Source organism: Pomacea canaliculata, linkage group LG9 (assembly GCF_003073045.1).
Source record: "Pomacea canaliculata isolate SZHN2017 linkage group LG9, ASM307304v1, whole genome shotgun sequence".
Lineage (NCBI taxonomy): Eukaryota > Metazoa > Mollusca > Gastropoda > Architaenioglossa > Ampullariidae > Pomacea > Pomacea canaliculata.
In genome coordinates, this window is record NC_037598.1 from 5,410,477 (window position 1) to 5,425,883 (window position 15,407).

A 15,407-nucleotide genomic window follows, 5' to 3' on the forward strand; every position below is an offset into this window, starting at 1 on the left:
AAGAATTGCAAAGGATGTAAACTGTGATATTAGTTGATCATTGACAACAGAGAAAATGTCACTGATGAAATTACATCAACAAATTTTAGGGGAAAAGGGAGAGAAGAAAGACATATAAGCCGTGCACCATATATAAGTGTTTAATACATTTACCTTCCAAGACTGTAATTACACAAACTGCATATTCATTGTTTCTATGTATTATCTATGTAATTCCAGCATATTCCTTAATATAAACTGTGCTGAAGAAATGTGCATATTATATTAATTTCTGTTATGTTTTAGATATACAATCAATTTTTTTAAATGTGTTTTGTTTGAATTCTTAATTAACTTTAATGGGCATGAAATAAATATTTTGGGTAAAAAAAAATCTTGTGATTGTCTCATTTTTGTGTCTTTGGGCCTAAGAAACAAGGAAATCAGCAATCCTTAAGAGCTCATATTCAAAATACATAATTTTGTTATCACTATATGCCTCCTAGCATCATATTTGTAAACAACAAATGAATGTCTGGAACATATAAATTAACATTTTTAATGAAGTCAGAAATATAAAATTTTCATTTGCAATGTGTAATATTTATTAAAACAGCTCAAAAGAAAATATAAGAAGGGAGGAGAGGCGAAGTATTTATATACCATATAGTGTTATTCAAGCCACTAAGGAAATTATAATACTTTTTTTAAATTTTAAAAAAGTCATGGATAGTTTCTGAATTAATTTAAAATGTTACACTTAGTAATAACTAATTTATATTGACAGGTGTATAATTAGAACAGGTGTTTTATGGCAGCAAAAACGTCAGTCTGTAAGAGAAATTGATGGCAATGTGGCACAAAGAAAACAGAATACCAGATATCTTAAGTTGATGTCAGTTTTTTCTAACGGGTTCTGTCGATATCGTACATGACTAAATATTTTTTCTCTTGTTGAGGCTGCATATATATATATAAAACACCACCTATGAAAAGTAATTCATCGATCGACCTACGGTGTGTCTCAAGCCCTTTATCATAACTCAGCTCATCGCAGTGGGTACATCCTCGATCGTCATAAAATCTGGAGAACAGGCACATGCGATAAAAATAAATAATAACATAAAGGCAAACTTTTAGGTGAAAGCAGGGTATGGGGAGATTGATGTCACGGACCTGTCCATGTTTTTGTAGTGTGTAAAGGAAGTCATTATATTTTTCAGAAAAAAACAACTTATGTTCCAATCAACTTTGGGTCAAATTATTAGATATGCCGACTGTACTACTTGTATTTTTTTGCGAATGATTTCCGAGATGAAGCGTCTGCTAGCGTACGTGTATTCTTGTTGACATGCATCGCTTCCATCTTCGAGAAATATAAACAAACCTGAGTTATCTCCTTTTACATTTAGGGAATTATAGTTATTTATTTTCAAAATCATATGCGTATTTTATAGGTTATAGAGATTAAAAATTGATTACATCAATGGCATGTAAAATATTTTATTGCTACTAGTGTGATCGCCTCAGGATACGAACTTCCTGTCAAGTTGTCAAAATCGAAAATGGCCGACAAGGATCAAGCAGACGTATCAGGGCAACAGAGCAATCCTCTTTCTCGGAAACTGAACAAAATTCTTGAGACAAGATTGGAAAATGATAAAGTATTAGCTACTAAATTTTTATGTATTTTTTTAATAAATTATTGACATTGCACAATTGCAAAACAAACGTTAACTACTGCAGCAGACGACATATTCAGGAACACTTATTAATCTACACTACAGAAATTCCTATGTATAAACCAGTACTACCAAAGACTACATCTGGAATGCCAGAACATAATTTACCGCTAAGCTGGCATTTTAAAAAGACTTTTTAAACATGTTTAAAAGGATTAATTGTGTGTGTATTTATATATCTTTCACACGTATACGAAGTAATAAACTCAATATGTTGACAAAGAATTTTTTTAATAAAACATTAAATCATCATAATTTTTCAGGATCTCTTGGAGGCTCTCAAGGCTATGTCAAGCTTTTTTATGGAGAATAACCTTAGAAGCAGAAGAAATTTACGCAGTGACATTGAAAAGAGAAGTCTTGCTATCAATGAAGAATTTCTTAGTGCATTTCAAGCAGTTAAAGAAGTAAGAACTTACATGAGGTACCCTAACCTCTTAAACCCTATGTGTAACATAAGAGAGGACATACATACAAGTGTTATGCTTTTTTTAAAATGTTGAATGGTGTCAATCATCTTGTTTTATAATGCTGTGATTGCTTACATATAGTGGTTACAGTTTATCAGTAATAAATCTGCGAATTTCCTAATGTTTACAGATTTCTTGAAAGAAAGCAATAAGTGAAAGGCATTAGTTGGTAGGAACACCAAGCAGGAGAGTTAATTTACTTTGGTTTGAGTATTGCTGTCACTTTGTTTGGTTTTTTTTTTAAATTCTGGAGTAGCAATTAGACAGTGTTTATGGTGATGTCAAGGCCATGAGTGATTGCTGTCAGGATATGACTAACAGGCTAAAGGTGAGAAATAACTAAACTGTAAGTTACAAAATAATAAAAGTTAAAATATATTATGCATGCAAATTTTTTTGTAGATGCTGTAACATATGGGGTAATAAATTTAATGCAAAGCAGATAAAAATCAATCTTTAGATAATCACTTTAGAAAAGATATTATCTTAAAGATTAAGATTTTTTGTAAATTTTATGTATTTCAGTGTGATGTAATTAAGATGAAATGTTGAGTGACCGCATTGTATAAATGGGGATGAATCAGTTACTATTTCTTTTTTTCAGTTTAGATTAACCCATTTACCTTTTTCTGCCTTCATTTTGTCAACAAAACAAAAAAGGATAAGAAATGTTTAAGTACCATTTTGACTAACCCTGTATTCTGTGCCTAGGCTGCCAAAGCACAGACTAATCACCTGATCAGTCAGACCACAAAACTGCATGCAGAGAGGTGAGTCCACTGTTAATAAGAGTCTTGTCTCATTGATCCTCTTACTGTATAATGTCCCTTTCCCTGGCCTGGTTAAGGGGGACATCTCTCTTGTTTCAAAATCCATCATCTTCTCCCTAACTGTGTACATGGATTTTTATTTGTTGATTCTGTTCATCTATGGTTGTATGCTTTCTTCTGTCCAGACCACTTGGTGTACACTGTTTTACAATGCTTTAGATTCTGGATCTATGTGTTTCATCAGTGTACACCAAAGCCCTCTGATCTCATGTGTATTGTTTTGCACTGCTATTATCTCGTGAAACATCTTGACCAGTAATCTGTGTGTATGCCAGACATAGACCATGTGTCTTTCCATCTACTTGCTTTGATTGCTGTTTAGACAAGCACTAATTTTTACTGAGGATCTTGAGTTTTGTGTCTGCTGAGATGTTTTCCTAGGAATCATTCAACACACATAACTGTAGACTCTGCCTTGCTATGACTGCCAAACTTTTTTGTGGATTGCAGTTTCCTATCCTCTCTCTCTCTCCGATGTATTTTACTTTCCCTGATAAAGCATTTATAGCTGGGCAGAGGTAGTTTTGTTCTGAAATGAAGTGCACCAGGGAGACTTCCATTCACAATTTATTAATTGTAAGAAAACTTTCACTTGTAGTAAAGTTTCTTTCAAACTTTTATGTTATGGATATTTTGGGAACTAATTTGATATGGGAGTGAGGGGGTGGGGGCGAAAGCAATCAATTCCTCATTCAACTAATATACCACACCAAAACTGGGCAGAGCTTTTGATAGCTTTGTCACTTTACGAGACCAGGGCCTCATTTTAATTGATGCAAAAGAACCCCCAACAAGCTGGAATATTCCTACTATATGATTCGTTAAAGGCACACAACTCCATTCCCCACCACTCACCTCTGCACAGTCTGCTCAGCTCCACTTCTCTGTGTTTGATGGGATCTTAAGTGATACCTTTGTTCAAACCACATAAGCAAATTTAACTGACTGGTAACATCTATCATCTGTCACAACTAATGAAGAAAAAAACTGGGGTAATGACTCTTCCCTCTTTCCTCCTTCCACTCAGTATGATGCACACTATCCAAGAATTTCCATACTTTTAGTCACCACCTTTCTCACACAGATCACACTTCCAACTATTCTAAATCAGTAAGCACTTACGTAGAAACTCCCCAAAAACTTTAGAGCCTTCTATAACAGCAGCAATAAATGGTCTTGTAGCACTCTCATTCAAAATTAATTTTCCAGATACTTTCAAACCATTTTTTTTATTGTTATTACTTCCACTGCAGAACAGCACCTAATGTTAAATACATCTTGTTTTAAAATAGTAGACAACTTTGTATTATATACTCCAAAAAACTAAGCTGATGTATTAAAAACCGCTATTGGACAGGAAACGTCATATGTGACTTTCCATATAAATGTCATTACATTCATTTCCATAGCCCGGTATAGGACAAACACACCCTCCACTGCTGCCCTCCTTATATCAAATCAGCCTTGTGTTATTTTTCTTGACTGGAAACATTTTCTTTAAGCATGTATGAAAGCATATGCATTCGTCTGTGAATGTTGAGGTATGTGTGTATGCTTGAGTAAAGTACTTTTGGTTACTTTAATTTCTATGCATTTTTTAACTGGTATTAAATTTTCTTTTCCACACTTGTAGTCAAAAACTGCATATGAAACAGGAGGTAGCCAGCAGCTTTCTTGAAAAATTCCAGTTAAAAGTTGATGAAATCAAGGTTCTAAGAGGCCATAGGGATGGAAGTCTGCATGAGGTAATCAGCTGAGTGACTGCTGCTTATAGTGCTTTTATGTCTTATGAAAGTTTATTAAACATTACTTCTATGTACCCATTAGGTATTTACAAGTTTTAAGTTTCTATTTGGTTGTATTTATTAGGAACAGGACTTGGAAATCCATTTACAACTATCATTTTGTTGGTTCTTAGCATGTAAGTAATGTGAAATCCTGCATGTTAGTTCTTATCTCCTAATTGTCTAAGATGATTTTAATTATCACATTAGCATTTTCGAGCCACAAAGATCTTGTAGAAATACAGTATGAGTAGCCTATGGCATTGCTGCCTCTTCTTTTTCCTGCAGTAGACTTCGCATGGTGCTAGTGTAGTGAGCCTAATGGCATTCAGTGTCAAAATTGAAAGAAAGTGAGGTGTAGCTCTTAAATGACTTCTTGTTTCCTAGTTCTGTACTGCATGCTTAGACAATCACTTATACCTTCAGCTAGAGACCTTCAATGGTACAGGCAGATTGGATGCCGGGAAATAGCAGTTTAAAAGTTTATAATTTAGTTGGGTTTTTACATTTGCAGGATTTTTTCAAGGCACTAAAAAGAGTGAAACAGATTCACTCTGATTGCAAGGTGTTGTTGCGAACAAATCAGCAAACAGCTGGGTGAGTGGTAGAAAAATTATACTAGTTAAATATATTTTCAAACAAATCTTAATATATCAAGAAAAAGATATAAATGAAAAGAAAATAAAGTAAGTGAAACAATACAAATAAAGGTAAAAAATAGTTACTTTTCCCGTTAATGCAGAACTTGTATTTGCTCTTAAATAAGTTTCAGCATTTATCTGTCCTTTTGGAGTCTTTGAATCCTTTAGTGCTCATTTGCATTTGTGAGAGTACAGGATTTACGTGTTTTATCTTCTGCAATATATTTTGTTTGCATATTTAAAAATTTTTTGCAGAAGTAGCTTTAGCTTAGCAGTTTGAATGTCTGTATAAATTGTTGAATATGAATTTCTTATACTAATTTATTATGTATTTATTGTATTCGATCTCCAGGGGATATCTTGATCTCTTATATTTGTTTGATATCTTGTTAAAGCTTGGAGATAATGGAATCAATGGCTTTGCAGCTGGAATCTGCTTATGAACGATTGTATCGTTGGACACAAAGTGAGTGTCAACACATTTTTTAAAAATTTCTGTCAAGGTGCCATCGTACAAAATGTGTTCTTTTTATGAGGCTAAATCAATTAACAAATCAGCTTCAGATGTCCAATATAGTGGACTATGGTTACTGTTCAGTTTGACCATCTGCTGCTTTGACCATAGCAGTCTGTTTAATTCAGCTACTGACGAGAGTTGATTCAACCATATCTGTTATCTTATGATTTGATCTCAAGACAAGCTTTGATATAGTTTCCATTTTTTTTCTTTTTACTTTATTGCTGCTGCATTTTTTTCTTGGCTCCCTACATCTTTTTCCACTTTTCATTTTATTTTTGTGTAAACTTGTGTAGACCAAGTCAAGATAAGTTATAGTTCTTATTTTAAAACTTGTTCACTTTAAAAAAAGAGCTTTATATTTTAAAAAAAACTATGGTTTATGCTTGTCATTTTTATGGAATATGTATAGGTTGAATCATATTTTCAACCTGATGATAAATTAACTTGGAACTTAAGTCATCAGTGGTCAACCCTGGCTGTGGTAGAATTGAATAACAGTAATGGTTGAAACAACTTGTACGTGGTTGAAATAATGACTAGTTCCTATGGAACTATGCAAGCTTATGACAATCATTTAAAGCCTCCATTTTGAAGCAAAAAGAAAAAAGAAGGATTGAAAGTGTTAAAGGTTTATTTTTTCACCTTGTTGATTTTGCTTGTGTGTGTGTGTGTGCGCGCACGTATGTGTGGGCATGCATGTGTATGTCATATATGCACATATGCAGATGAGTGTCGTCAGCTCACGAGTGACACACCTGATGTTTCACCAAAACTATGCCAGGCTCTAGAGGCCCTGCAGGATCGACCTGTGCTGTTCAAGTGAGTATTTCTGCTACAGTTACTGAAAATACTGGAGCTGAGTTACTTATCTATCTTAGTTGTTTTTAACTTTAGCAGTAGAATTTCAGAATTATGTCGACTAGTTGTAGTCATTGGTTACTGTCCCTTTTTTGTTGAATGGTGGCTGCCCATCACTGTGTGTACTTGTTGCTTTCTTGCAGCATCTTATGCTTGGTAAATATTTATACCTTTTTTTTGCAGAGGTTTTCTTAGCTTAAAGTGTCATTGCAGCCAGCTTAGATATTTCCACAGAGATTGGTGGAGGGGAGGAAGTGCATATAAACAAAGAGCTAATTAAAAACATTAAAAATTTCAATTGTTAAAATATTAATCTTCCAGCTGTACACTTGTGTCTATGCATATTTTATATACTTTTGTTTTTTAGAGAAAATGGTTAGAGTTTTTTGGTTCTTCTTTTGCATTGGTCATGAGCAATTGCTTTTTGAGTTTTGCATTTTGTTCTTTAGTATATTTTATATTTTCATTTAGGTATTCTATGGATGAGTATGGCACAGCTCGAAGAAGTGCTGTAGTTCGGGGCTTTATTGATGCTTTAACACGTGGAGGTCTGTATTATTCTGATGTTTTTCTTTATGGGTTTTCAATCTCTCATATATATGTTTAGATACATTTTCACCTTTGGATTCATGATATAGGTTTTGAAAAGAAATATTTATATGTTTTGTGATATTTTAAAGAGGCTTTTTTGTTGTTATATGATTTTCATGTTTTCGTATTTTCAGGACCAGGTGGTACACCACGTCCAATAGAACTGCACTCCCATGATCCTTTGCGCTATACAGGAGACATGCTAGCTTGGGTTCATCAGGCCACTGCTTCAGAAAAGGAGTACCTCCAAACACTCCTGAGATTATGTCAAGGTGAGATGTGCATAGTCCCTTTTAACATTATTTGAAGATAGAAAGTAGTAAATAATTATCATAGGTATAGTCATTGGCCATTTCTAGGATTTACCACTTGGTAACATTTGCAGACTTATTGGGTCTAGTCATAGTAACTTTTAGGTATATAAATTGTTGAATCAGAAACTGATTGAGACAAATGAAGCTTTGTGTTGTGTGAGTGGATTTTGATAATAAGGATGGAGTTGACCAGGTGACCTGTTTTATTTGTAAACAGCATCTAGTGCCTCTGTTGAGGATAACTTGGGGCACATCACTGAGGGTATATGCAGGCCTTTCAAAGTGAGTTGCTTGTCCTCCATTGTTGAAAACAGCAGAAAAATTGTTTATCATAAGTTTTAAAATATAGTTTATCTGTACTTTTTGTTCTAGGGCTCAACTGTTTTGAACTTATATTGTTATTTTTGTCAAATTGTAAACCTCTTTTGTGTGGGTTATGCATGTTTGGAAGGGTGTGCATATTCACATGTGTGATGCAGCAAAATGTATCATTTTTGCAAGCCTGAAGAATTAAAATAATTGTATGGAAATTAATTACTTTTATCATTTCTGTGGATTTTGGATCGTTAGCTATAGTACTCTAGACCACTACTGCAATTGAACTGATCTTAGGTTCGAGTGGAGCAGGTATTGGTATCAGAGCAGGAAGCCGTCACACTGTACAAACTGGACAACCTCCTGAAGTTCTATCACAATACTATCTCGTGAGTAAAATGTCTGCTTAAATCCTTTTCCTTCTTCAGCCCCAGTGTCCAGAATGTCATGTTCCAGTCACTGCATAGTGATTTAAAGCATTTAAGGCAGGCCTTAATACCCACATCTTTCTTGAATACTCTCAACTTCTAGTGATCTTCTTTCCTCATCATGTTTTTTTTCCCTCTCCTCCCAACATTTTTTCCTTTTGCACACAGACTGTGCTAATTTATTTGTGCATGTGACATTTTGATTCCAGGGTGGAAGTTGTTAGACTGCCTGTATCTTGGAATGGAAATAGTTTAGGAACACATTTCTTCTTGCACTTTACTGTGAGAGCTCTGTCCCATTGCCTTACAGGTTAAGGGGATCGGCTCTCCCTGATTTTGTTTTGTGTTCGTGCTTCAATTTGGATAAAAGTGTTGGACCTTCATGTTTACCTATGCTTCTTCTGCATTTTCTTACTCTTCTAGCTTGCAGATGGACTGTATATAATGTTATTTTGAAGTGCAAATTGTTTGGATCTATTGGCTGGATTCCACTCCGCCATGCTTCGGTCGCTCCCGCAGTGACCTTAAGCTGCAGTGAATAAACTGAAGTGATGATCACCCTTTTACAGCTTTAGTATAAAATTTTTTCATATTCTCAAGATTATTCAATATCTTCTCAATATTCTCCTGATGTCACAAACCTTATTCTCTGGTGTCATTAACATTAAATCTGCAGTGATCACCCTTTACTGCCAGAACACAGCAAGTCTTTGTATTGTTCTTTGTTCTACATCTTTGTAATTATTTCATGACCTTGTTCAACACAATGAGTCTGCCTTTGGCTCAGATATTGCTCTTTATAAATTCTCACTTCTTGTTATTAAATGTTGAAATTCAAGTGACATGTACTGTCACATATGCATTTAGTTTCTGTAAGTTATTTTATATCAGATCTTTTCCAAATTTTTTTTTGAAGTATAATTAGCTTTGGTTTTGACTTTGTATTGCATCATCTCAAATATGATTTAAGCATTACATTATAAAAAGAAGAAAAGTGAAAACACAAAGTACCCCACAATAAAACTGAATGTAGCATTATTTTCTGACCTAGATTTAAGGTAATAAAAGTCTCACTTGTAGATTGACCTAAAATTATCTCAGCAAAACATATTCACTTCTCTATTCCTAAGTTTGTTGTGTCATTCAGGCAGATAGTGGCAGCAGATTCAGCAGTACTTATAACCATCACAGAAGTTCAAGATCTCAGCCATCGAATGTTTTTTAACAGCCTTACGTGCCATGCTAACAGACTGCTAGATAAAGTAAGTCATATTGTTAAACTTTACAAAGAGAACTTTACGACAGAGTCTCTTGTGATTATCTTATGCTCTATACTGAGAAGTGCATTTTTTATTTTGTCACTCTTTCAGATTTGTTGCATAGGAAGTGAATGGCTTCTTCCATCTAGAATGTTCACTTTAGAAAAGAAAGTTATTAGCTTAAAAAAAATAAAATAAAATATTTAACAGCTTCTGATGCTTAGGTGATTTGTAGATATTTTAGCAGGAGCGTTTGTTTAGGTCAGCATGTATCACTGACAGTGGAGCATAGGGCCACAACCCCAGTGAGTTAGGTGCTAGATTTTAGTAGGCTAGGTAGGTGGGTTAGAATATAAATAATGGTTATAAGTATAAATAATGTAAATAAATCTGCCTTAGAACTTATTTACCTGTGCAAGTGTGTCAGTCTGAATGAATGCTGGCATTTTGTATGGGTGTCTTCGTTGTCTGAATGAGGTAAACATGTATCACTAGAGCAAAAGAGATTAATTGTGTCTATCATAGTTGTGACACAGCCGAGCACACATGAAAACCCTTGGAATTGAATGATGCACCGAAGAAAACACACTCTTGTTAGGGAAAAAGCAGGGTCTTTTGTTGAGCTAGTAGATTGGGAAAAAAAATAACACAATGTGAGGTAGATCAGATAACACACCTGGCAAACGAGTCAGAATTTTAAAAGAAAATTGTCCTTGGAAACTTCCATCCTCTTCCCTGGAACACCAAAGAGAAATGGACTGATTGGTGCTATAACGCTGCAGTGGTAGCCTGAGTGAGAAAGCTAATTGGTCCAGCTACAATATTTCATCTTTATAATTCTCTACACCCATATTTGTGGAGGTAACCTGACATTCTTTCTCCCAATTTTCACACAAAGAATTTTTGTAATCTTGTCATCTTTGCCATTGTCAAGAATCTGCTAAATAGATCTTTGTGGCTTCAGGAGAAGTGGAATGTTTTCTTAGGTTAAACTTTGGATGCATGGAATGTTCTAAGCTGTAAATGATTAATGCATTATTTTTAGAGTTTCTTGAGAAATAAATAAGCATGCAAACTTGGGGTTACTGTTGAACCACACTGCTCATTTTTTTTTTTTTTTTTGGTCAGGTTGACTTGCCTCCAGCAGACCTTGGTCCTACCTCCTCTCTGACTCAGACACTTCAACTGCTACGGGATGTTCTGGCATGTCATGATGCCTCGGTTGTCCCTGTGGATGACAAGAAGCAGGATTACAAGCAGGTTTGGAGATTTTTTACCTAATGTGAATTAGCCCAGATGTTTCCATTACCATCTTAGATATATCTTTATAATGAGAGGCCTTAATGAAGTCACACATTTCAAGAGAAAGATGTTTTGCATAATTCCTGCTATATAGAGTGCTTGTTTTGAGGAAAATAATAATCATGAGATGTATAGCACCTTTCCAAAACTTTGCTCAGAGCACTTTACATAAATCATATATAGACTAAATCAATTATAAGAATCCATCCTTGATAGCACAGAAAATAATCCATCCTTGATAGCATAGAAAGGCACAGATTAAAATTTTAGTTGCGTCAGTTAATGCGAATGGAGCTGATCCTACGACGGTCAAGGTAAGTAATTCTACAGACATGTGCTGATGAAAAGTTAAACGCTGATTGAGAATGACACCCAAGCTGCAGATAGAAGTAGAGAAAGGAATAATTGAGTTGTTTATAGACTGACTGAGGGAGAGAAGTTTCAGAAATTTCTTTGGACAGGTAGCAGTTCAGTCTTGTCGTTATTCAGTTGCACTGTTTTGGAGCATCCAGGACTTCATCTCAGTTGTGCATTCTTGTGTCCATGTCAGCAGTTAATGTTAATGGATGACAACATTAATATAATTTTTTTTCTGAATTTTTGTTACCATTTTGCATAAAAGAGTTATTTGGCTAATGAAGCATGGTGGGAACGGGAATTACAATTTAAAAGTTACTGGCGAAAAGATTTTACACAATTGTCAAAAGGTGATGAAAATAATAACTTTGATGAGCAGGCTATTACTTAGCATTGCTCTGTTGAAATGTTTTCAGATTCTCTCCTGTGTGATAGATCCCCTGCTTCAAATGTGTTCCATGTCAGCCAGCAGGCTTAACACTGTAGACATGGCAGCATATATGATCAACTGCATTTACCTCATCCACTCCACCCTGGCTCTGTACCAGTTTACAGACACTCGTCTTGAAATGCTTCAAGCACAGGTGAGAAGTAGAAAGATAGTACTTATGTGTTTAATCAGATTATTATACTTTTGCTAAATTTATTCGAGCTTCTCTTGCAGAACTTAAAAAAAAATTTTTTTGTTGTTACATTAATTTTTTTTAACTCGTATCACTGTATGGTCATAGGACTGCCTTCATTTTTTTTTTCTAAACCATTTTTTTCATATTGGTATGTTTGCTTTGACTTTTGTGTTAATAAAATGCTATATTGCAAGAGTGCTAAATGTGTTTGTAGCAGTTTCAGAGGATGACTAGACTTTGTGGATGCCTATTCTGTGCTCAAAAAGAAACTGGTTTTGAAGAAAGCTTTATTTTACTTTCTTTGGTTTCCTTAATGATAATTCATAAACTGCACATGACCTGCATCCTTTGGTGCCAGTCTAAATAAATGTATATTTCCTGATAAGGGTTCAGGTGTTGACTTCATCATTACAGAGTTGTGTTGATGGAGCAATATTTCTGTCTTTAAAAGTTAGGCTACTGCACCAAAGATTGTGAATTGAGCCTCAGTATAAATACCATCATAACTGTCAGATACTTTCAGAAGCAGAACTTTATTGGCTTATTGAAGATACTATGCAATGGCAAGGTTGAAGACTGCTTCCATACTGATAGCATTCACCCTCTCAACATGAGTGGCTAGACTGACAGGGCATAGAAAGAGCTCTGCTTTGAGATTAGCGCCCATCATTATGATGATGTCCATGTTTTTATTTTTGTAAAGCGTTTTGAGCCTGCTTTTGATGGTAAAGTGCTCTATAAACCCTCATCATTCTTAGCATTGAAAAGTCATATGCATTCTGTTTGACTTGTGCTTTCTCAGACAGAAGCTCACGTGGACACACTGGTCAGTGAGCAAGCAGCCTATGTGTTGAACCGTGTGGGACTGACTTACGTTTACTCTTGCATCCAGCAGTACACAGACAGTCAGGTTTGTGGTTAAAGACATCAACTTGTAAACATTTCTCTTTTAAACTGCACTATATAAGGCAGGACTTGTAGGGTGCTAGCAGAAAATTGAATTGTTGTCCATTTTACCATTTGCAACTACAAGCCCTTTCATAAATGTATCCACATATATGCATACTAGTATGCCCTGTCACATACATTTACATTTATGTGTAAACCATGTGTGTTGGAAATTAAACACAGGAACATGCACATTTAAATGCATGTGCGTCTACACACACATAAATGCATTCTTTTGATTGTCAGCTTTTTGTGATGCCAGGGACCGTTATCTCAGATGCAGGGCATGGACACAATCAGTGTAAAGTCAGCAATGGTAAGGACTGTTTCTTCTCAATAAATTTATGCTCTTTCATAAGAATATTATGAAGACTATTAAGAAAAAGCCAGTCCACATTGTGATGTTATAAAGAAACTATCTGTCCGTCCTGTTTTAAAGTTTTTGGCTTTTTTTGATAGAATTTTTATCAGCTTCATACTCTTGATTTTTCAAGCTGCTGACGTATGTGATTATTATTGCAGAATAAGTTTGACAGTTACCTAGCAAGCCCTGACAGCCTTGCTTTACCACAGTGTGGTTTATTGCTAGGAACACTTTTAAGGTGAGAAACAGCAGTTTCTATATATATATATATGTACACATAGTGCATCTGTGCATTTGAATACCCCTTAAGTGCGTAAATTTGTGTCCATATTTTTTTTTCTCGGATGTCATGAGGATTAAAAGTACCAATAAGTTGGACTGTTGCTAAGAGACATTTGCACTTATTAAGCAATGCACTTTCATTGTGTATAGTTTATGTTTGTATTATCAAAACATGTCACGTTTTGCAGAGAGACAGTAAAAAGACGATCTGTAGAACTGATCTGCCAAGCTTACCAGCAGATGTATGCTGCGATCACAGACCCAAAACAAGAATACAAAGATCCTCAGTCTACAGTGCCGCGCACACCGGAACAAGTTCTGAAGCTTCTTTCATAGGCTTTCTTTAGCTGGAAAGATTGCTTAGACTGAGAAATCGATGACATAAAATGTATAATAAGGCTGAGGTTTTAAGAGGGTTTTCATTTTTTATTGTTTGGTCTTTTCGTTCAGGTGACATAAGTTCAAGGGAAATAATTTCGTCCATTTGTTGTAGATAAATTCTGTTTATATAGTGTGAAATGATGTCTGTTCAGTAAAATAATGTCGTAGTGTAATTGTAATATTTGTCATATGAGGGATTTGCCTTGCTAAAATTTTAAGTAAAAGAAATCGAATTTCATCTTGATGCACATATTTTTTTTATTCGTTTGTATCTATTTGTATAAGAAAGCATGAACTTGCGTGCGAGTGTGTTATAACAATTTTTTTGCTCGTTTCGCCTTTCTTACACCAGTGTATTTAAATATAGTCTGTTAAAACAAGCTACATAAACTAATATATTTATATTCACTTCACCAAATACTCTCACATAATCACGGTTCAGGCTTCCATGTGATCTACATTAATTCACAAGCAGTAGTGCTCGCAAGTCACATGGCCAAAGAAATGAAGGATAGCCTCAACATATCTTGGTGTGTGTGACGAAACTGTCTCAACAGGAGGTGTATCATTGTGTAGAACTGCAAACACTTTCAGAAGTGTCTGTCTATTAATAGGCTAAAGATCACTCTGGGCTGTCCCAATATTTTTTGAGCAGGTGTATACAACACGATGTAAGCTGCTCTTGTCCTTCACTGACAAATTCTTCTAAAAACAAATAAATGAAAATGATAGCACACTCTCTATACGGGATTTATAAAATATAGCCGAAGAAATTTAGAAAAACTTCAGCTTCCGAAGAAGGAATATGCAAACATTTTCTAAAAAAGAACAATAAAATTCTGTTATTTAATGGGACATTATAAAAACAAGCACTATACAAAACATCACAATTATAGGTCCAATAAGGGCTAAAAGCTGATTAAATCAAATATATCTTGCATGCAATCCCTTCAAGGTACTTTTGAGGCTTGGATGAGGATACAAACCTTCCATCCTGCTGGTGGCATTTGAAGACTATATATAGTCTTAAGTCTTATATGTGGTGAATCCTGCTCTAAGATGAGAAAAAGGCTGATGAACTTATAAATCCAATTTCCACAAATACTCTTTAACATTCATTTCAAAACAAAAACGAAATTAATAAAATAATATAAACGCATCTATTTTTTGCCCCAAAAATTTTACGTATTATGAAGGCGGATTAATTGTTTTTTAACAGTTGAACGACAATAAAGGCAATAAATTTGATATCTCACAGGTTTTTTTTGTTTTGTTTTGTTTTTGTTTTTTTTTTGCAAAGGAAAGTTGAGTGGGGAACATGTTCTTTTGTCTAAAATAAAGTTCTGTAATAACGATACAGAGTATTCATCATAAGGAAAGGAAAGAAATGGTGAAAGGTCGACGCATAATAATTAA

General features: G+C 34.7%; 1 protein-coding gene across 1 annotated transcript; it reads left to right on the forward strand.

The window, feature by feature from the left end:
• The first annotated feature begins 1,516 nt into the window (after nucleotides 1-1,516).
• LOC112571514 (conserved oligomeric Golgi complex subunit 6-like) lies at nucleotides 1,517-14,235 on the forward strand. The gene is made up of 19 exons (XM_025250528.1): nucleotides 1,517-1,643; nucleotides 1,985-2,128; nucleotides 2,448-2,519; nucleotides 2,903-2,961; nucleotides 4,655-4,766; nucleotides 5,320-5,402; nucleotides 5,842-5,912; nucleotides 6,692-6,785; nucleotides 7,296-7,372; nucleotides 7,550-7,687; nucleotides 7,947-8,011; nucleotides 8,342-8,433; nucleotides 9,620-9,734; nucleotides 10,860-10,991; nucleotides 11,807-11,974; nucleotides 12,819-12,926; nucleotides 13,227-13,280; nucleotides 13,487-13,566; nucleotides 13,799-14,235. Exons 1-19 carry the CDS (start codon nucleotides 1,545-1,547, stop codon nucleotides 13,944-13,946), a joined length of 1,911 nt encoding a protein of 636 aa, XP_025106313.1. The 5' UTR covers nucleotides 1,517-1,544; the 3' UTR covers nucleotides 13,947-14,235.
• Nucleotides 14,236-15,407: the final 1,172 nt, after the last annotated feature.